Genomic DNA, 22,728 nt, shown 5'->3' with positions numbered 1-22,728 from the left:
GTTGCCGATGAATTAACTGGTTTAAGTACATTTAACACAGGACAGCAAAGCACAATGTGAACTTCATTCTCTTTCGCACCTTTACACAATGGACAAAGTAGAACATTATCATTATGTCTGTAACAAAAATAATGTACAATCAAGACAGAAATTCTAAATATAAACCTTATCATTGTGAATTTTAGGTGTTGATCCATGTTCATAGATAAATAAACAGGAATAGAGTGTGTCGAATTAACTTTCTATAAAAATCAAACCGAATACTATCTTGAATATAACGGCAGTCAGTACATCTTGTACGAAGTGTACGAATAAATCCCTTTATATCATATACTCCCTGATTTAACCATACATATGCAAATCCCATTTCATGTAGCTTTACCCTAATTTTTGACACCCATTTTAACTTACCTCTTATATCCAAATCGTATTACATATTGTGTGCTTTCTTTGGCAGTCTTATATCTTCCATACGCGTTATTTTCAACCCGGCAGTAGTAAATACATTTGACAGCAGAATTCAAGCATATTGAGTATCGTTTTGTTTCAGCATAAATTAAATCATTGGGCGTTTGCATAGCCACTCCAAGAAATTTCTTCCATGCAGATACATATTCAGTCTAGGAAGCCCTCAATAAACTGTGCTCCATGTTTTCCACACCTAATAACTTCCGGCGAAGTTAAATTCGTTAATGAAGAGAGAGAATAAAATACCGCTACATACGTCACCCTGCTTCACACCAGAAGTACACTGAATATAATCGGTCATATCACTTCCACACCTAACCCTAGCTTTTACACAATTTTACATGCTCATTATACATTTTAATAGTTTTCCACGAATACCAACTTCTAAAAGGATAGGCCAAAGAATAGTTCTATAAACAGAATCAAGAGCTTTTTCAAAATCAATGAATGCGAAATACAATTTCTGGTTGAGAGAAAACTGTTTCTGCACAAAAGCCAGAGAGAGAGAGAGAGAGAGAGAGAGAGCTCATGTGCACGCTAACTTTGCGAACCGTCCATCGTCGAGTTGAATCATGTACCAGCCAGGTTAAAAAGCACAACTTGAAACAAATGATGCAGCTGCAGTTGTAGTTGTAGAGTATACGCCGGGAACATGTGATGACATTTGTGTGTGTATGTGTGCGTGCGTGTGCCTGCGTGAGTGCCAGTGTTATGCAATCATGTCTTATCTAGCCAAAACATCTCCGCCGTTGCAATCGTGAATCTCACTGAAGATCATTTCTATCTCCGGCGTGAGTGAGTGAGAGTGTGTGTCAGTGTGTGTGTGTGTGTGTGTGTGTAGCTTTCTTGTTCATTTGTTTCTGTGCATTGCTGCTATGCACTTCAAAAACGCGTCAGTCATGTGGCCATTTCTGTAACTGTTTGTCATAACTAGACGCCAGATGCACACACTCCGCCACCCCAACCCCCACTACCTTCCACCAGCCCTCCAGCCCTTCCCCAGAACCAAACAACAAGTGTATGTGTGTGCTTTGTCCGACGGATTGGTATCGTGTGAGTAATTGCTGCAGCTGCTGTCACCCTACATCACAAAGTCTGCCGATATGGAATGGCAGCGCCATATGGTTGCTCTCTGCACACACACACACAATTCACTATATTGTGTTCGTCATCAAGTTAATTTATCAGCTGCTGACTGTGTGTTATACCGGCTCTCCATAAAAATGATAATAATAACAATAATATGAAGGCTTATATACTCCACGGCGCGGTTCCCCGCTTTCAAGAGCCGGCAGACTCACCGCGCTTTACAGTAGGAACAGATATTCAACATTTCCAAGGTATGATAATACGGTGTGTCAGTGTACGTAACACTGATTAATGTAATGCCGGCGGGTGTCACTGATGTAAACAAAACTTTTTTTTTCTGTAAAGCAACTAGAGTAGATTTCTGGATAGTGTGCCGTGTGTACTATAAGCATCCATTATTATTATTATTATTATTATTAATCTTGTTGTTGTTGTTGTTATCATTATTCAGTATTTTTATTTGATTTTTCATTTTTCGCATCAGTTTTTTCTTTAGGCCTGACAACTGAAGCGCGCTGACGGTTACACTGACAGCCTTGCCAACAGCTATGCGGTGTAGTGAAGTCAGTTGTTCGAACACAGTGACGTATTCGTCAGTGAGAAACTCTCTGTCACACACACACACAAACATGCCCGAGTGATGACATACTTTATGTGTACTGATGACGCTGAAAAAAACTGACCGTACGAGAAAATCGACAGTAAAACAGTGCACAATTAAACACTTCAAGGTCGACAAAATAGTCGGCTCTGTTGCGAGTCACATCCCTTACAATTTTCCCCAAATTCGTTTTACTGTTCAATTTTATGATTTGTTTTAGCATAGAACTTTTTAAACTTAAACAAAAACAAACAACTATTACTGATTTTCATGGACATTAATAAAGAATTAAAAAAATTGATGAATAAAAATTTAGATGTTATTTATTTTTATTTGGTGCTGATGTGCACCTCAGTTAAGTATTTTTTCTTTTCATGAATAAATTTCATGATAATCCGTATGTCCGGATTATATCGACAATTTGCGGAAGACACGTCGGCTTCATTATTTTTTTTATTTTTATTTTTTCTTATATAAATAAAATTAATGTGTTTTAACAAGACCGTCTGGCTGAGCGCTACGTTACGCTGTTACAGACGCATGTGGTGCAGCGGTTTTGTCGCTGTTCGAATGCAGTGAAGCCTTCTTCAGAATCGGAAATTCTCTCTCTTCACGCTTATTTGTGCTGACAAGAAGAGAAAACTAACAACAGTAAAAGCGACATGAAAATGTGGCGAATAGTCCGCTTTTGATGCGAGTAACTTCCCTTAACATTTTTTTTTTCTCACAAAAGCGCACGAAGTGTTGATTTTGAAAACAAAAGTTGTTCTTGAATTTGAATAAATAGCAAGAGTAATGTTTACATATGTTTATTGAGTAAATTATAAATTGATTTTAATTTTAGATTGTTTAGATATTCATTTTTATTTCGTGTTGGTGAGCACCTTGTTTGTGTTTTGTACCATAAATACATTATGTAATAAGGGCCTAGAATGAAGTTATTTGTCAGAGATGTGAAATAACAGTGCTTTAGGCATATCTTTGGGACACAGAATTAATTAATTATGAGTAGTTAAAATGTTTTACACAGTAATTAAAGGCCTGGTGTTTTTGACAACGAAGTACACACCAAGTCTGTGACTGAAATGCCCACCCACACTTGATGTACTTCAAAGAAAAAAACAAACAATTCGTTAGATCCTTCAGTGCTTTCCTGGCCAAAGTCAAAGTTGCGTATTCCATTGCATTCACTAAAGCTGAGAAAACCCCGTGCATTCACACTTTGCTGTATCTCGTTCTCTCTCTCTCTCTGTCTCTCACCGCCACTAAAACGAGTTACTTCCCTTGTAACGTTTTTTTTTTTTTGCAAGCGCTAAAACTTTCTTTCTATTTGTAGAAGATATCTCTTGTTTCAAACTTAAACAACTATAAGCAAGGACGTTTACTTTGGTTGCTAACGTGAATATTAAGATGTGTTGTGATCTTGAAATTTGTATACATTCATTTATATTTCATGCTGATGAGCACTTACATGTATTTTGCTTCATAAATTCATATTCTTGGGGAGAAATAGTGTGAAGTATTTAAGTAACCATACGTTAAAGAAGACTATTATTTGGCAACACCAACTTGGTGTTACACGTAAGCAATAAATATCACTGTGCCAATTTGAGGAATTCATAATAAGTAGTACTATGTGTTACTGAGAAATTCACTAACAAATGAGTTCATAAATAAATAAACGGGTTGGTGATCCTATGAAATTACAAGATTAGATGTTTATAGGTTTTTCTCTTTACTTTCTTTCTCCTTCAAAACGGATGTATTGCTGCCACGGAGAAACTGGAAAAGGCTATTGCGCTGCAAACTATTGTCCAATAAAAGTGTATGTGTCTGTGTGGAAAAGTCTAATCAGATAACAAAGAAAACGAACGATGACAGTGCAAGACAGGTATCAGCTGGCTGGCTCCACCTAGGTAGGTAGCTCATTATGCAAACGACTCCTTGCATGTTTGCCACGGTAAAGCGCTCAGTTCTTGGTCCCTGACCGAGGATAGTCGCTACATAAATATCCATATCAGTCAGTTACTCCGGCTCTAATGGAACTCTACAGGAGCATCTGTGCGTCCCTAGATGACCATTCAGATCTGGTTTATTTCATTACATTTAAGAACATTTTTCCCAAAAGAAGAAATCGGATCAGTTTCAAGTTTAATGTTTTCCTTTATTCTGTGAATTCAAAATTTTTAGCTATTCATTCTTGTTTCGTGTTGGTGAGCACCTTGTTTGTATTTTGTATCATAGAAACATTACGTAATAGGAAAAATGAGATAAAACGATTCACACCCACATTTCACTCACTGCACAGAAAAGGTACATATCACACACACACACACACACACACACACACACCTCAGTCCCACACCGGTACACACACTGACACAAACATCACGCGATTAAATTATCACTCAAAGTCTAGAGACGCCGTCAGTTAAATTAAAACACACACACACACACACACACACACACACCACCACCACCACCACCACTAATAAACCCACCTAAAAGCTAAAAAAAAATCACGCGATTAAATTATCACTCAAAGTCTAGAGACGCCGTCAGTTAAATTTAAAAAAACAAACAAAAAAACACACACACACAAACACACACACACACACACACACCACCACCACCACCACCACCATCACCACCACCACCACCACCACTAATAAACCCACCTAAAAGCTAAAAAAATAAAAATAAAAAAAAATAAAAACCCGAAACAGAGAATCAATGGAGATAAACGAACAAATGAGTAGACTTTTGATGAACTCCACAATAATAATAATAATAATAATAATGAATATTTGGACGCCCTTTCTCCGGATAGCCGAGAGCGTTTACAAATACAGTTACACTGACATACATACATTGATGCAGATACACCGGCGGCTTCATAACGTTCATTTGCCTATACGCATCACAAAATAAACAGGTCACACACACACACACACACACACACACACACACACACACACACAAGCGCGCGCGCACACATACACACACACAGAACAGAAGTTAATATGATTATCAGAAAACTGACACGGACCGGCCCCACCTCAGTGTCCCTCCATTCCAACCCCTCCGCTCCTTGCACACATAATTATTCTTTTGCAAACAAACTTGATTGTTGAGTTGCCTCCACCCCCATCCCCTCACCCCCACCTCAGTCCCACACCGGTACACACACTGACACAAATATCACGCGATTATCACTCAAAGTCTAGAGACGCCGTCAGTTAAATTTAAAAAAAAAAAACAAAAAAACACCACCACCCCTCCCCCTTCCCCCCCCCCCCCCCCCCCCCCCCCCCAAAAAAAAAACACACAAAAAAACCGGCAGTTGAAACAAGCACTCTGTGTGTGTGTGTGTGTGTGTGTGTGTGTGTGCCGTGCGTATGTGTGCACGTTTGAACGCGCGTGTTGCCTATGTATGTATGTGTACTTAACACACACACACACACACACACACACACACATATATATATATATATATATATATATATATATATATATACATACGTACATAATTATATATTTTCATATAATCAAATATATGTTGACATCTAAAAGCCTGTCACTCAGTCACCATGTGTTACTGTATAAGCATGGCTAATGTTTTTCCCTCCCTCCAAAATTATCTGCGCCCGTTTGTCTTTTTTGCACATGTTAATCGTTAAGTCATCTGGTTCAGTCGTCTGTGAAGGTACAATTGCTTCTACAGCATCTGCGATGTTTATCTAACCTGACTAAATGTTAGCATCCAGATTCTGACGAGATGACACGTTGACCATGAATACACCTGATCTGCTTGTGGCAGTTTCTGGAGGTGTGTGTGTGTGTGTGTGTGTGTGTGTGTGTGTGCGTGTGTGTGTGTGTGTGTGTGTGTGTGTGTGTGTTTTGTTTTTTGTTTTGTTTTGTACATCAGTGATGCTCCCCGGCTACCCCCCCCCCCCCCCCCGCCCCCTCCCCTGAATCAATCAGACGATAGCAATAGGACGATCCGTGCTGTCTGGTGGCATATGATTTTGGCGGTGATGCGGGGTCGTAGTTAATTGTGTCTGCCGGCCGGTTTTCTTTCTTTCTTTCTTTCTGCTCCCTGGTGGTAATTTCCCTGATTGACGGACAGAGAATGTTTTTTGTGTTTTTTTTCTTCTTCTTCTCGCCCTCCACACCTTTGTGTGAGTGTTTACAAAAATGAACAACAACAATAGTAACTATTTAATAATTATTGTTGTTGTTGTTGTTGTTACTACACAACAACAACAACAGCAGCAGCAGCAACAACAACAACAACAGTAATAATAATAATAATAATAATAGCGAACACCAACCTATTCGGCGCTTTTAATCCAACAGCACTGAAAGCCTCGTCCAGTTCTCGTACGAAAATTGACATTCTCAGCTGATATTACGTCCCCTATTCAGGTCAAACCGAACGCGGAGTTCCGACGAATGCAATGTCGGATGTACTGTTCTGAAAGATATCGACAGTGATTTTCGACAGCGATATCCTTTTCAAACAGGCGTCAAAGCATGCAGTGTGCTCTATACGCTGTCATGCTGTCAGAAGACGGGTCAAAGGGAAAACAATCTGTCATATGGGAAATCAGGTTGTTTTTATAGTTATGTCCCTTGGATCACCAGTGTGGCTAAAATCTGCATTGTCGAGGTACAATTGCTTCTACAGCGTCTGCGATGTTTATCTAACCTGACTAAATGTTAGCATCCAGATTCTGACGAGATGACACGTTGACCATGAATACACCTGATCTGCTTGTAGCAGTTTCTGGAGGTGTGTGTGTGTGTTTTGTTTTTGTTTTGTTTTGTACACCGTCAGAGATGCTCCCCGGCAGTACCCCCCACCCCCAATCAATCAACTGTATGTAAGTGGGACTCAACGCAAGGAGGGATGGTGTGTGTAATGTGGTGATCACATTGTGACATACGAGTTTTTGTTTCTTTAACGTATGTACATCCTACTGCGACAGGTCTGGTATCAATAGTTTCCGAGTGCGTAGTAATCCGCTCTCATGATGTGTGGCGTCAATTGTGGCGGGGCCCATCCCTCTCCAGATCGGATTTTCTTGTTGGGTTTACTCCCCACACTGCATACGACAGGTAGCACAAAGTTACATGGTAACAAGCAGCAGAGGGGAACCTCTCACCTGACGCTGCCATGGCAGCGAGCTGTTATCACAAGATGCTAAACATCGGATATACTTCAATGCTTAATATTTTTGAAACGGCCCCCCACCCTACCCTTCTCTATCTGCCAGATGGGTCATTACATGTCTGAGCTGTTTGGGATTGATATTTCTAAATCAATGTTTAGGTTTTAACCAAAATTATAAACGAACGAGGAGTAAAAAGACCATGCAGAAGAAGATGGGTTCGAATCACGTTCTCGCTCTTTCTCCCAAATTTGACTCGAAAATCGAACTGAGCGTTTAGTCATTCGGATGAGACGATAGACCGAAGTCCCATGTGCAGCACTGCACGCACTTGTCCTGAATTTAGAAAAAAAAGAAACGACGGCAAAAATTCTGCCGCAGAAGAAATCCACGACTATATATATATATATATATATATATATATATATATATATATATATATATATATATATATATATGCATGCACTCAAGCGCGTTGGGTTACGCTGCTGGTCGGGCATCTGCCTCGAAGATATGGTTTGGGGTATTATGGCTTTGTCGAAATGCCGTGACGCCTTCTTGAGAGACTGAACCTTTTTTTTCTTTTTCTTTTTTTTTCATTTTTTTTTCAGGGGACACAACTCCCAAATTCAGAAGACAAAGACATTTCCGTTTCCCCCGGTAAAGTTCTTAAAAAGTAATGACTTATATGAAACGTTTTTAAAGAGTTATTTTTAAAACGACAGTAGCAACATTTCAAAGTGTAGTTGAGTTTCTTAACATTGAAAATTACCCATTGAAAGTATTGAAAGTACTTCATATATAAAGTTCTTATTAAACTGCTTACTTTTGCGCAGTTTGTATTTCTGTAACAGACCCGGTGTGTTCCGCTTTACAATTTTGAATAACCGATTCTCTTGCATCAGTTTCACATCAGAGAAACGTGAGGCCGGTGAGTCTACGGTCTTACTTTAACCATATTATTCAGATTATTCTCGTTTTGGTAAATACGATTTACTTACCATCTTCCGTAAAATGTCTTAGACATGGTAGTTATGAGCTCTGTCCAGTTTTTAAGGTAATGTGCTTGCCGAAGTCCTCCCTACAGTAACAAGTCGATGGACAGTCTGGATCTTCCGTTTTTTACGTGACATGGATTGAACACAGTTAATTTCACTGAAGCACAGCAAAACAAGACTGTATTTTAACCGTGTATTGAGACGGGCGCATTAGCCGAATAGTTAAAGCGTTGGACTTTCAATCTGAGGGTCTCGGGTTCGAATCTCGGTAACTGCGTCTGGTAAAAACGACAGAGTACAGTTCTTCGTTTACTTCAGCCCGCAGTCGTAGTTCTGAACTCGTGCTATGCTGTTAGTTAATCATAATGCAAGTTGCAGGGGGACAATGGCAGAGAAGTGGACTGGTACTAGTACAGTGGAGCTGTCATTGACTTAAAGGCCTGCAAAAAACCCTAATTAAAAAGAGCTGTGTCTTCAGCTTTTCCTTTTCGGGTTTTGATTGGAAAAGGACAGATCCATAGCAGTTTTGCATCAAAGAAATAAACATACCACAAACACATCCGAAAGTTTGCACAGGTACATTTTTTATGTTATTCTAACATCTAAATTTCTGATCTTAACGAGTTTCAGAAAATATTTGTGTTGGCCTACACTGAATTTGAAATTTGCGTTGTCAGTCAAAGGGACAGAGGCAGACCAATCCAGTCCATTTTTGCTTCAAGCAGGTTCTCTCTCTCTCTCTCTCTCTCTCTCTCTCTCTCTCTCTCTCTCCCCGTCTCTCTCTCTCCGTCCGTCTCTCTCTCTGTCTCTCTCTCTCTCTTTCACACACACACACACACACAGAGTCACACACACAGTCAACATGTGCGCACACATTGTGTCATACACACCAACTCACTCACCCCTCCCCACCCCCCATCCCCCAACACTTTTTCAGCTCAGTTAATCAAATTACTCACAGTAGATAGTAGGTTTGATTCTATGAATGAAATGTATGTGTGTCACTGTGTGTATATTATTTTGTGTGTGTCACTCTGAGTGTGTGCTTTGTGTGTTTCAATATCTGGTTTGATGTTCACAGTATACATTGTTGATCTGAAGACTCAAGTCATGTTTCAATTTTCTGTGTTTTTCTTTTAAACAGTGTGTTCCAAATTTCCTAATTAAGCAAGATCAACAACTACATAAGTAATTTGAAAAGCAACAACCTAGTCCCACTTTAATTACCTTTCCTTTGTTCACCAGAAGGGAGCTGGAGTCAAGATGGATGAAACTAACAGACACAGATGAATGAAATTAGTTATTGTTGGAGAACAATGTTGATATTTTGAGGCTTTTCAGTTTTCTTGTACTGTACTTGTAGTGTAACCATAATTGTGGGTCTTCAACTGAACATGAGTCAGAAGTCACAGAAAAGCCCGTGTAAGCCAAAGCTTTAACACATGAAATGAAAATTAGCCAAAATGGGGAGAACACTTGAGAATTTGCTTTATTTCGTACCTAATACCATGGTGTTATCTCCATGGAAATGTCTTGAAAACACACAAAATGTTCACTGGTATTTGCAAATGTCACTGTGGTGTGCCTGATAGCTGCGATACATGCCTGCCTCCTTTGTTTTGTGACTTCTTTGAACCTGCTTCCATGCTTTAGTTTAACTGTGGGAATTCGATAAAACTGATGCCCAGTGGTTTCCATATAGCACTTTATTCTCGGCTTGTACAGCCAATAATGGAGCAAGTGAGTGGCATTGCTTAGTATCCTAGTGGAGATTATAGTAATTTAGCATGGCATCACATGGGTTTGTTTATGTTTGTTGTGACTTACAACATGGCGTCCTTTCCCACAATGCACCACACATGACGTCATCTTCTCAAGCCCTGTTCAGTTTATTACTTAGCAGTACTTGAATCAATGAATGCTGTCTATTCAGTTTATTTGGATGTTTCAGCCTACTTTTGCAGATTTGACAACCCCCAACCCCTCTTAACCTCAGTTAAAAATGAAATGACACCTATGCAAATTAAGTATCAATGCCTGGTCAACAATGTAAATACAATGGAAAAGCATACTGTTTTATAAAAGGACAGAGCATTAGAAATATCTGTGAACACAGAAGAAAAAATGAAGAATCAGAGACACTAGTTTTGAACTGAAAAATATTACAATAACAAAATTGTGGATGCAAAAGAAAAAATATATATTTGTTCATTATTTCATTGTTGTGAACATCTGAAACTGTGTTTTGATCACTGTGAGTATGATACCTCATTACCAGTGCTGGATTTTGCAGATATTACATATAAGTCTTGAAGATTTCACTTCTTAATTTTGTTTCCAACATCTGTGAAATATGTCAGTTTAATCATCATAGTTCCATGTTAGTGGGTTTGGGGGTTTTTTTTGGTTTTTTGGGGTTTTTTTTTTTTTTTTGGTTGGGGGAGGGGCAGGGTATTTTGGGGTAGTGGTGGTGGATATATTTTGGAATGGATTTTCTGCACTCGTGTAAGTGTTATAATACTCATGCAATAATTTTTCAGATTAAACCACAAAAATGGTGCTCACGTGTCGATTCTACAAGAACCGGTTTCCAGAAATAGATGATGTTGTCATGGTCAATGTCCGCTCAATTGCTGAGATGGGTGCCTACGTTCATTTGCTAGAGTACAACAACATTGAGGGCATGATTCTTCTCAGTGAGTTGTCCAGGCGTCGTATCCGGTCCATCAACAAACTGATCAGAGTTGGTCGCAACGAGTGTGTCGTAGTCATCAGAGTGGACAAAGACAAAGGTATACATCTTGCTTTTGTGATTTGTATATGTGTATTCATTATAAGTCATGATATATATATATCCAATATGATATTTTATCACATTTGTTTATCGATAATTTGTATGAATGTCTGTTGTAACACACAAGGGTACAAAGTTATCGTATAATGTTTTGCAAAGGTATTATCCAAATACACAAAATGACTTTTAGATAATTAAAATACCACTTGCCAGTTAAATATTTTTTACCAGGTGATTATGCAAACCAGCATGCTCATTTTAATCATTACGTTTTTTTCTCTTAAAAAAAAAACAACAACAAAAAAAACAACACTGGTCAGTGGTCTGCTGTATAAACTTGTAATTTTCCCACTCTTAGAAAATAAGTCTAGCTATTGAGGTCACAAGGTCAAAACTTTCACTGACCACAGTAAAATCGAATATTCATGTGTACCACTAACAGTTCTACCACAGAGGTTTCCATTTTAATTTCCGGATATCAGTGACAATATTTGTGTTGCTTTTTTGGTTGTTTTTTTTTTGTTTTGTTTTTTAACTACCAGCTTTGATATATGACTGTATTTGTGCCTGATTTTCTTTTCCAGGTGATCTTGTCTTTTTTTCATCTTTTTCTATTTCATGTTCTACAGGATAAATAGTGTTTTCAGCTCCGTTATGTCCCTGACAAGTTTTGCTAGCAAAGATTCATGGCTGTATCCACTAAATTTTATATTAAAATATTATTATTGAATAAATTTAGTGTAATGAATGCTGTATGAACATGTGTAATGCTTATTCAGTTTTTGATAAAATTCTGTGTTGTTTCAGGTTATATTGATCTGTCAAAGAGGCGTGTGTCAGCTGAAGAAGTATTGAAATGTGAGGAGAAGTTTGCAAAAGCAAAAGCTGTAAGTGTTGTGTGACAGTAACCTCTTTTTCTTTTGTCAGTTAATGCGGACAAAAAAGTTTTTACTTGTAAATATTATGATATTGCTTTGTAATGATTAGATTATCAAGTTATTTGTTTATATTATTGATGTAAAGGTCTTTTTTTTTTCTTCTTTTGTTCCTGTTGCAGTATAGAACACACATACACACACACACACTTTTTATCTCTCTCTCTCTCTCTTGTTCTCTTCCTGCCTTTATTTTCAAATTTTTGTAAATCTTACACAGTATATGTATTGAAATTTATTAAAAAGAATTGCTCTGTATTTTAAATTATATAGTATTAATATTATGACTTTTGATGTAGAACAGTAAAAGAACAGTTTATTGAACAGTTAAATGTATTAAAGCACCTCACCTTAGACTTGAGTTGTATTAGATATACTGAAATAGCATTTATTGCTCAGTTTACAAGTGACTGATTCCAGGTGAACAGCATTTTGCGCCACGTAGCAGAACTGCTTGGCTATAACAGCAGTGCAAAGTTGGAAGAGCTGTATGAAAAGACTGCCTGGTACTTTGATGAAAAGTACAGAAAACCTGGTTCATCTTACGAAGCATTCAAACATGCTGTGAGGTAAGTTATTGCTTTTGGTGCATGTAATGTACTTCAGTTTTTTTGTTTGTTTGCTTGTTTGTCTGTTTTGGCTCATGTGTGTAAACAAAGTGAGTCTCCATTTTGGAATGTGTGTCTGTGTATGTGTGTGTGTGTGTCCATAATACAACTTCAGCATTCCAGTTTCTCATGGAAATTCTTTGCCTCTCAAAACCAAACTCGGAGCAGCAAAATTCTGCCTTGTAGTGGGAGATAAATCGGAATTTACTTTGGGATATATATTTTTTTAAACAGATCTCGATCATCCAGAGACTTATTTTTTAAATGACTTCATGATAAGTGTGATGTTTTATACTTATTTAGTTATTAACTTGAGATGTCATATTGTCAGTTAAAGCAGTCCTCGGCAACGTTTATACTATTCAATATTGATGCACTCCTTTTGTGTACAGGATATGTGGTAAGTTATTGCTTCCTTTTCAAATCAGTTTTGATGAAAATGCGACAGCACTTAATATCCAGCTTATTCATCATATCCCTTGAAACAAATACAAGAAATGTCAATCAATGTAAATTGGTGTGATGACACAGCAGTAAGTGCCAATGACTGAATTAACAGTAGGGCTTAGTCCTTTGACAAGAAATCAGCGTGTGGATCATATTGATAGTTTGTGAGAATATATTATTGAATGGAGGTGAAGGAGGCTAACTTTTATTTGCAGAATTCTTTGTGCTAAGGCCTTATCACTTAGTTCATTATGTTCATCATATATTAATTACCATTTGAATAAACAGATCTGGTAGCATATGATCTAGGATTTGTCAGCATTAAACTTAACACACATTGCGCATGCACTTGTGATACAGACTTTTGGCCTTCCAGGCCACTGATCTGGGGTGGTTGTTTTTTTTGTGTGTGTGTGTTTGTTTTTTTGTTGTTGTTTTTTGTGTGTGTGTTTTTGTTGTTTTTTTTGTTTTTTTTTAGATATAGTCCAGTAGGGAGGGCAGGGGGGGGGGGGGGTGTCTACTGAAATTTAGTCATTTCAAGAAAACTTAATAAAGGACCACTTAACAATAGAAATGAAAAAAAAAATTAAAATAATTTATATGTTTCTGGTTCTTTGCCATCTTGTAATAAAGTTAGTAAGGTGAAGGTCAGTTAAAACATTGATAGATTTGATGTAACACTTTCCAGTGGCTTAAAACAATGCGATATCTATCTGTGTTGACAGGACTATATAGCATTTTTTATGTTTTAAAAAGAAAGTATTTAAAGTAAAATTACATAAAATTCTTCCTACATCTTCAGTAATGAATTTTAATGCCAGTTATATAATTCTATAGATCAATAAATCCATTATTACGAGTTATAAATCTTACTGCTGCAGTTTGATATTTGCCACAAGATATTATTCTGGAAAAGTGCAATGATATGAGGTCTTTTACTGACCAGGTAAATGGTAAGTACTTTCCTGATTTCAGTTCAGTAATTTTTTACCTTTAATTTCAGTAACCCTGAGGTGCTTGATGAGTGTGACATTGATGAGAAAACAAAAGAGGTGCTGTTGGAAAACATCTGCCGCAAACTGAAACCACAGTCTGTCAAAATCAGAGCAGGTAAAGTACATTAGCAGTGGTGTTCTGTGTGTGCACGACACATGAACATGGAAGTATACATACACATGTAATGAAGTTGAAGCTGTTTAAAATGTTTACAGTATTTTGTCTTTGTTATTAGTTATTGTAGATTCATCAATTTTGAAGTCAAGTTTTCACACAAGTTATCTCTTTTCCACTTGGAGCACACAGCCAAACTAATTCTGATCTGTCCTTGCCAATAGCAGGTCTCTGATGATGATGATTTGGACAATACTTATGCTTTTCTACAAACAAACAAAAAAACCCCACTGTGAAAAACCATAAAGATTAAAATCCTTAAATAAAAAGCTTGCTGTTGCAAGAAAGTTGTTTCTAATGTGACAGTCCAGAAACACTGGATGACATTAACAGAAAGGAAATGGTAGATGTGTTCTCTCCACTAAATAATTGTCTGGTATCATGATAGAATAACAACCGTGTTTTTGGTGTCTGTGTGTGTGTAGTTAAGACAAGATAAGAATAACTTTATCTCCAATTAGGGAAATTTGGTCAGGAGCATTATCACAACATAGACAAGTAAACAACATGGAGACCATCACTGTAAAAAAAAAAAAACCCACAAAAAATAAAACAGTTATTAGGATTATAATGAAGACACAGATGTAAAAATATCACATACATTGTTTCGTACATTCATTCCTTACATTGCAGGCAATTTTTCAAATTCAAAATGTTTATAAAAAAAATTTTTTTTTAAAGGGGGGAAAAAAGTTGTCTGCGTGTGTCTATGTGTAAATGCTAGGATTTAACAAATGTATTCTCTCTGGAAATACTTTGGAATAAGCAGAAGTGACTACTTACTTAAAAATATAAAAGTAGTGCTTTTCACTTAGTCCAGTTGTTTGGGGTGCAAGTTGTCCAGATTTTCAGATCAGGGAAATTTTGCCTTTGAATTGCCAAGATTTTCTTTTGGTTGTTCTATTACAAAAATACTGTGTTATGCTGTTAGATATTCCATTTAAATGAAAAGGGATTTTTGATGGACCATGCTAACTGCTCCACTAATATTTTATTGCATGCCAACATTATGAAGAGGGTACTGGATTCTCTAGAATAAACTACCTAGCTTAGGGGAATGTTAACATTCTAACACAAATGTTAAATTCTTCAAGAAATGATTCTTAATGGTGAGCAAAAAATGTGATTGGGATTGACATGTGCAGTTTACCTATTGTCAGACTAGCAATTTTGTTGCTTTTATAAGAAATGATTTGTTATCATCTTTTATGATACATATTAAGGCTTTTACTCTGCCATCTTGTCAGCATGTCAGTTTTTGTGCTGAGTTTTGCCTTTACCTCTCTTCCCTTTTTTTTATGTGTGTGCTTTTTTTGTATAAATGATACTATTTGCGTCTTCAACCCGAAAATGATTGTATTTGCTGTTTCAACCCAAAAATTTTTGAATTTGCTTCTTGAAAACCAGTCACTATGAGCCTGCTTGAATTTTCATTTTTCTTATATGCTTGTTACTGACAGATATTGATGTGGCATGCACGAAGTATGAGGGAGTGGATGCAGTGAAGAGGGCATTGAGGAAAGGACTGGAGCTTACCACAGAGGCCATGCCAATCAAAGTCAGTACCTTGAAGAGGAAAATACTAGTGTGTTTGAAAACACCTGTGTATTTGGATTATTTGAATTTTGAAGTCTTTTCACATTCCATCATTTTCCTATGGAAAGAAAGATGAGTGCATCATTCAGTTGCCAGGGTGGGGGGCTAGTGGGGCGATGAATATCTGTAGTCATGGCTGTGTTGACCTGGATGCTAGACTCAACAGTTCCACAACACATAAGTCTGTTTCCAACCAGGTGTCTTTTATAGGTTGGACTTAAGCTCACCAGGAATGAATGACACAGAGCACAACCATAGAAATTAAAGTCAACATAGAATTTGAAATACACTCTGATCACACTTGCCTACTGCTGTGGGGAATGGAATGGAAAAAATATGTTGACTGAAGTTATCTTTGCGAAACAGAGCTCTGAAATTAGTTTGTTTGCTTGTCAGTTTCAGTAAAAAGTTAAAGGTGGTTTTGATATTTTATCATTGTTGTAAACTTCAGTTCATCTTAAGTGTAATTTCTCCCCATCATCACTCCCAAGACTTGAGCAATTATGTGTAATAACTGGGTTTGACTGGTTCAATACTTTGTTTCATATTTTTCTTGTCTGGTAGTGGTGTGGTGGCCAGGAAGAAAGTATGTGTGTGTGTTTATTATCACATGGATGGGGATTGAGGAGAGAGGGGGATAACTGTTAGAAATTACTGGTGTGCAAGTTGTAATTTACAGAGTTGTATTATTTTAGCAGGTGTTCATCATCAAGACAGTCTTGATTATGTGATTTTTTTTGGGGGGGGAGAGGGAGGGGGTTAATGAAGGCAATCAAATCCCTTCAGGTCTTGTGACCTTGTGATTATGAAGTTCTGGTCAGACAGCTGGGGAAGAAAATTATCAGAATATCATAGTCCAAACATTATTTTCAAAAGTTTATGTAAAAAAAAAGAGAAGAAATTACAGTATTGTTTTGTGTGGGATAGATATAAGTGTGTATGTCAGGTTCATGGTTCATGTCGATGTGGCTTGGTGCACAGATCAACCTTATAGCTCCCCCTCTGTACGTGGTCACCACACAGACCATGGAGCGCACTGAGGGACTGGAGCTGCTCAACAAGGCTGTGGAAGCCATCAAACAGGACATCATGGCAGCAGGTGGTGTCTTCAACATCCAGGAAATGGTTAGTGCTATCTAGTGATCTGTTTCATCAGTGGTGTTACAAATTTTCCCACTATTACTGTCTGTGATAAGTGTTCACACTGGCCACGAGCCATCACCAGCAGACATTTTGCTTTGTGGCATGCATACAAAACAGATTGCTGGCTGGTCCAAGGGACAGAACTCTTCAGTGACACCAGCAGCATGAATCCCTTTGATTCATGATGGACAAAGAAACACTTAGAATTAAACGGTCTCTTATTTATGACAAAAATGGTTATTTGTTTACTGCCTTGTCAGATCTTCTGTACACTGCTTCAGCAGATTTTAAAAAAGTGACAGGTCACATTCTTACACATTACTTCAGCAGATTTTGAAAAGTGACAGGTCGCATTACGTGTTCCACACATTTTGTGGCTCACTCATCACCTGGTGCATTAAATGATGGTATTCTTCGAGTGATGATTTTAATGTTTTATGTTTTAAAATCCACACATTGACACAATAATTTTTTTTTTTTTTTTCCATATGGAGAGTGCCGTATTATTTATGACTGGCAGCAGCTGGCCGTGTCTGACTGAAGTGTGTAGCTGCATCAGGCTGAGAGTAACTGGCTGGCAGCAGTTGGCTTGGCTTACTGTGAATTTAGCCTTAAACAAAAAATATATATGATGGAGTGTGTCCTGTAAAATTTCTTTTTAAATAGTAGAAATCATGTGAGCCATGAAGACTTTGCCTGTTTTATTTTTGTTGGCGTGGCTCATTATCATCAGACTCTAGTGATCATAAGCCATTTCAGCAAAACAAAGAACCCCCAATTTAGAATACTTATGTTGTTTTAACCTATTGGCATTTCAGCCTTTCATGGTTCAAACTGATGAGATGTGACCAAAAAAAATTCCATACTTGAAATCTTTTCCAGACCAGACTGTTTCAGCCCCAGTTGGTTTCTAAACAAAGAAAAATTATGTTGTTGGTTTTTATTTTGTTGTTGTTGTTGTTGTTTTGTTTGTTTTTTCAACCCTGAGTGTTGTCTATATGTAGATGATGTGTTGTTTTAGATGAGTGGTGTCTATACATAGAATATTTGTGGTGTTGCAGCCCCGGGTGGTGTCTGACATTGATGAGATCGAACTGGAGAAGCAGCTGGCCAAACTGGAAGAGGAAAACCGTGAGGTTGCTGGTGATGACGATGAGGGTGATGAGTATGATGAAGACGATGAGAAGAAGGGCAAGAAGGGCAGTGAAGATGAAGACGAAGATGCAGAAGAGGATGAGAAGGATGGTTGAGCATGTTAAGGTGGACCACTGCGTCATTTTTAGCTAATTTTTGTTTCTCAGGAACTACTAAAGGTATCTGCATGAAATTTGGTACACATACTCAGGATGTTAATATAGATATCTGTGCTAAGTTTGAAGATTATAAGTCAAACAGATATGAAGATATGATAATTTTATTATAAAAATACATACCGTTATTTGGCCCCTTTGCAGCACTGAACACATGCATTACATAATGATTCTCATCATTTCCACAGTTTGTTTTGACATCATTTAGTGCAATGATCACAAAAGCAGATGCCCACTGTCCACAAGCATTATTCTCTGTCTTGTCAAAAACGCATAAAATTATGCATTCACGTTATTATGCTTTAGTCACTTGCTATGAAAAAAACTACTAGAGGTAGAGAGTTCTAACTATGTTCATTGCACTCAGCACACATTTTTACATCAGTATGCCTAATTTTATGATAATATTTTCACTGTATCAATTGTTACACGTGGGCCACTGACGCACCTGCAGCAGAAATTCAACTTTTGAGAAAAACGCCTTCAAAGATTGTGTTGAGAACTCACAAACTACAACCCATAGTTACACACTAAAAAAAATAATACACAGGAAAACAGCACTTGGCCAATATCACTAAGTGGTGAGAGAGAGTTTTTTCAGTTATTTGATTGTTCAAAATGCTCCTGGGGCATATACTTCTCCCTCATCTGCCCGTCGATGTTCACGTTCCTGACGTCTCACAGTTTCAATTTTTTTCCTTCTTTTGTTTTGCTCTGTCAGAGGATTTTCTGGTTGCTGTTTTGACCCTGAGCATATCTGATTTCTCTGCAAACATCTCTGCTTTGCTCCCAGCCACAAGTTCCAGTTCAGAGACCTGAAAAAAAAAAATCAAATGTGTGAGAATAGAAGGTACGAGAGAGAGCTGACCCCATCCTCTTTGTCTCATCTTTAAATACAGAGACCTGAAAAGAAATCAAATGTGTGAGAATAGAAGGTACAAGAGAGAGGATGAGAGAGAGAGAGAAGAGACTCAGACTGACAGTTTTTTACACACACACACACACACACACACACACACAGAATAAAGAAACTCAGACTGACAGTTTTTTACACACATACACACACAAACAGTATGTCACTCAGTAAAAATCCACAGAAATATTACTGGGAAAAGTATTTCAATACTTGAGAAAAATAAAAACTGCCTCTGAAAACAAAAATCAAAGAATTTGGGGGGGAAAAAAAAAAGTAAATCAATGGGCTCACAAAAAAGAAGGTATTCGGATGGCTTTTTTTTTTTTTTTGCTATGAAACGTAACAAAAACTCACAAAATGAAATAAAATAGAATACTATATTATATATATTAAATATTATATATCTGTAGACTATTATATCAATTTCCACAAACCTTTGCTTCGCATTTTTCACAATGAACTGACGACACCAAGCAGTCCAACGTTGACACATCAACGATAATGTTCTGTGAGAATTGTGGCTGTCCTGAGCGAAGTTGTACTCCAGGAACTGATGAACTTTTTTTTTTACGGTGGTTCTTCGTCTGAATTGGGGTCACTGTCACCCATTCTCGCATGTTTTCTGGTGAAAACGTCCAATTTTCTCTTCGAACTGAGAAGCGGAGTGCTTTCACTGATGCCCGTAGATGTCGAAGGCACTGCTAAGTCGGTCGCTGTTCGGCAGGCTTTTTTTCAGCTTGTGTTGTAATCTTACGCTTTTTCTTCCTTTTGCCGAATGCAGAGACAGTCCTAAACTTCTTTCCAACGTGTTTTGGCATTGTCCGTGACTTGTAATAGAAAATTTCGATCAAAATCTTAGGCAACTGGTGTGTCGATTGAAATCGTGAAAATAAACAGACGCCATCTTGGAAAAAGTCACATGACCGATTGGGCCAATGGGCTATTTTTTTACTCTGACAAGCCAATCAGAAACCTCGACTCAGCCACAACCCCTCAAAAATGCCTCTCGGGTTCCTTCGGATTTGCTCTTCGTGTGTTTCCGTGAGTGGAATTTTCCACAGGAAATAGGAATGAGAGGACAGACCGGTGAATGACCTTCACACTGATACCAAATAAGTGGGGGTTTCCAAACCAGATCGCGAGCACCAGGCCGTCCAAATCGATGCAAACTTCGATTTTTTTGTCACATTCACTCAAACTTCACACACACCCATGTCAGAAAATGATTTTATTTGCAATGAAATCGGCCAAATTGAGCCAAATGGTTGACAGAAATGCAAAGAAGAGACATTATTTGACCAAATACAAGTATAATCCCAAAACACGTTTTTTAATGATTTTTGGTGAAAAACCTATGCCGTGGTCCACCTTAAGTGTGGTGTTCGTTTTCCTTGGCAGCGTCCAGGCTGTTGATTTGGAAGAGTGGAATTGGCATCTGTGACAATTGGTGGCTGTGAAATAAAGAATTATGTTGATCTATTCACTACATAATGGGATTAGTGATTGTATTCATGTTTGTTTTTTGCTTTGTAGTTGTGTCTTTCCGTAAATTTTATATTTTCATTTGTAAAAATTGTCATGGACATTATTTCAGTGGGTAAAGGTGGTGTTTGGCTACCACCAAAAGTCAGACATTAAAGTTATTGTACAACTGTATTTAAAGATTCTGTCAGTGTGAAGAATGCATATTATTGGCAAACTGAAGCCTTCATTCTTTTTAAAATCTCAAGCTTTTGATATGCTGTAGAGCCAGAGGTGGAAGTTTTTAAAAGTGTATTGATGGCTAGGCTTACCAATTGTGCAGACTCAGAAACAGCTGTGTTGGTTTCCACCCCACAGTCTGTAAATGTACCACTTCATGGATGACAGCTACAGCATGCCACTCTGAATCATCTTCTGATGAATGAAACTTGATGATGATGAATAAATGTACAGATCCAAGAAATGTGATTTGTTTCATGCCAACTGCATGTGTGCATCTGCTATGAATTGAAAGAGCTTTCAGTTCAAGATACAGGTTATGAATAATTAGGAGCCACTATTAGGAAGCTGATACAGAAAAAAGCTTGTAAAACTTTCATAGTTGCTATACAAACAGTGAAGTCTTTAAAAAAAAAAATAAATAAATGAAACAATGGAACTTGATTTATCTGGTCCCATTGTTGGACATACATATTTTGCTAGCAAATGCTGTTTTGGTGCCCATTTGAATTTTATTTTTGACCCACATCTTTAAATCAAGTTAGTCTATGTGTTCAGATACAGTTTAGTGTACACACACACACACACACACACACATAGTGAATTTTTACATTGGCGTTTTTCAGCAGCTGTAACACACACACACACACAGAGTGAATTTTTACGTTGGCGTTTTTCAGCAGCTGTAACTTGTGTAAGCGATTGTGTCTCGCTTTGGATACAATACTGCAATTCAGAGTTGTAATAGTCTAATACCAAAGTGTGTTTCAGATACATGCATGGTTTTAAATTTGTCCTCACCTTGATCATCTGTGTGAGACACTTCACGCTTTTCACACACTGTCAAAGTCCACAAGGATCTGAGAGCCATTTGCCTTATGGAACAGAGATAATGGAGAAAACTTGACTTAACCAGTGAATACCATCTCACTGATGAAATACAAATTATTTTAAGTTATCACATGCAATGTTTCATCTATACAAAGGTCTGTGAAATTTCCTTGATGATAGAAAATGTTCACCTGTGCTGGTTGTCCTCCACTATCATGCTCTGGCAGTTAGTTTGACGCCACTTAAGAAAACAATAACTCATTACTGGAAATAAGTATTGGCAGAATAGTCACAGACACATTCTTTAGAGGAAAAAAAAGTAAGCCTAAAATGCACAGAGTGTACACATGCACACAAACTCGTACACATAAACATGTTCTTAAAAGTGAGCCACTTAAGGTGTGCACATGTGCATTCACACACACACACATACAGGATAGCACTAGCACTGTTGGGAGTTGACTTCCTGACATCAGATATATGCATAATTGTGTGAGTAAAAAGATAATTTGAAGGCTATTTTTTCCCCATCCCAACCCACGACACCAGTAACTGATCTCCAACCCAAGACCTAAAAGCTGACATGAAAACATTCAACATGAGACAACAGATTTTAAAGAAGCCACTATGGTGAAGCAATTAAACTGAAAAAAATGTGATATCTAGGGTGATGAAGATTCAAACCCCATCACATATGAATATCGCAGCACATGATCTGTCCACACAATCCAGGAATTCAAACTGGATCACACACCTGGAGGAAAGTCTGATGCTGAGGCTGTAACATGGAGTTTCAGGGCTCATGAACACTCAAACCATAGTGTTCATGTTGCCATCTGCCCTTTTTACTCGCACACACATGGTGTCTGCATACAGGGATACATATAGACCTCTGACATGCTACTGAATGCAGCCAGATCTGAATATTGGCTTGTAGCATTAAATAT

General features: G+C 37.7%; 1 protein-coding gene across 1 annotated transcript; it reads left to right on the top strand.

The window, feature by feature from the left end:
* The first annotated feature begins 8,114 nt into the window (after positions 1 to 8,114).
* LOC143280083 (eukaryotic translation initiation factor 2 subunit 1-like) lies at positions 8,115 to 21,194 on the top strand. Its single transcript, XM_076584597.1, has 9 exons — positions 8,115 to 8,263; positions 10,871 to 11,122; positions 11,932 to 12,011; positions 12,480 to 12,628; positions 14,118 to 14,224; positions 15,745 to 15,842; positions 16,862 to 17,005; positions 18,085 to 18,283; positions 20,624 to 21,194. The coding sequence occupies exons 2-8, from the start codon at positions 10,885 to 10,887 to the stop codon at positions 18,271 to 18,273; spliced, it is 1,005 nt and encodes a 334-aa protein (XP_076440712.1). The 5' UTR covers positions 8,115 to 8,263; positions 10,871 to 10,884; the 3' UTR covers positions 18,274 to 18,283; positions 20,624 to 21,194.
* Positions 21,195 to 22,728: the final 1,534 nt, after the last annotated feature.

This window comes from Babylonia areolata, chromosome 3 (genome assembly GCF_041734735.1).
Source record: "Babylonia areolata isolate BAREFJ2019XMU chromosome 3, ASM4173473v1, whole genome shotgun sequence".
Classification (NCBI taxonomy): Eukaryota; Metazoa; Mollusca; class Gastropoda; order Neogastropoda; family Buccinidae; genus Babylonia; species Babylonia areolata.
The sequence above is the reverse complement of the archived record's forward strand: the minus strand, read 5'-3'. Positions and strand labels throughout refer to the sequence as shown.

Excerpts from the sequence above, each read along its gene's own strand:
- LOC143280083 (XM_076584597.1), top strand. The coding sequence starts at position 10,885 with ATGGTGCTCACGTGTCGATTCTACAAGAACCGGTTTCCAGAAATAGAT. Across the intron at positions 12,629-14,117 it reads GCATTCAAACATGCTGTGAG|TAACCCTGAGGTGCTTGATG; the intron begins GTAAGTTATTGC and ends CTTTAATTTCAG. Across the intron at positions 17,006-18,084 it reads TCTTCAACATCCAGGAAATG|CCCCGGGTGGTGTCTGACAT; the intron begins GTTAGTGCTATC and ends GTGGTGTTGCAG.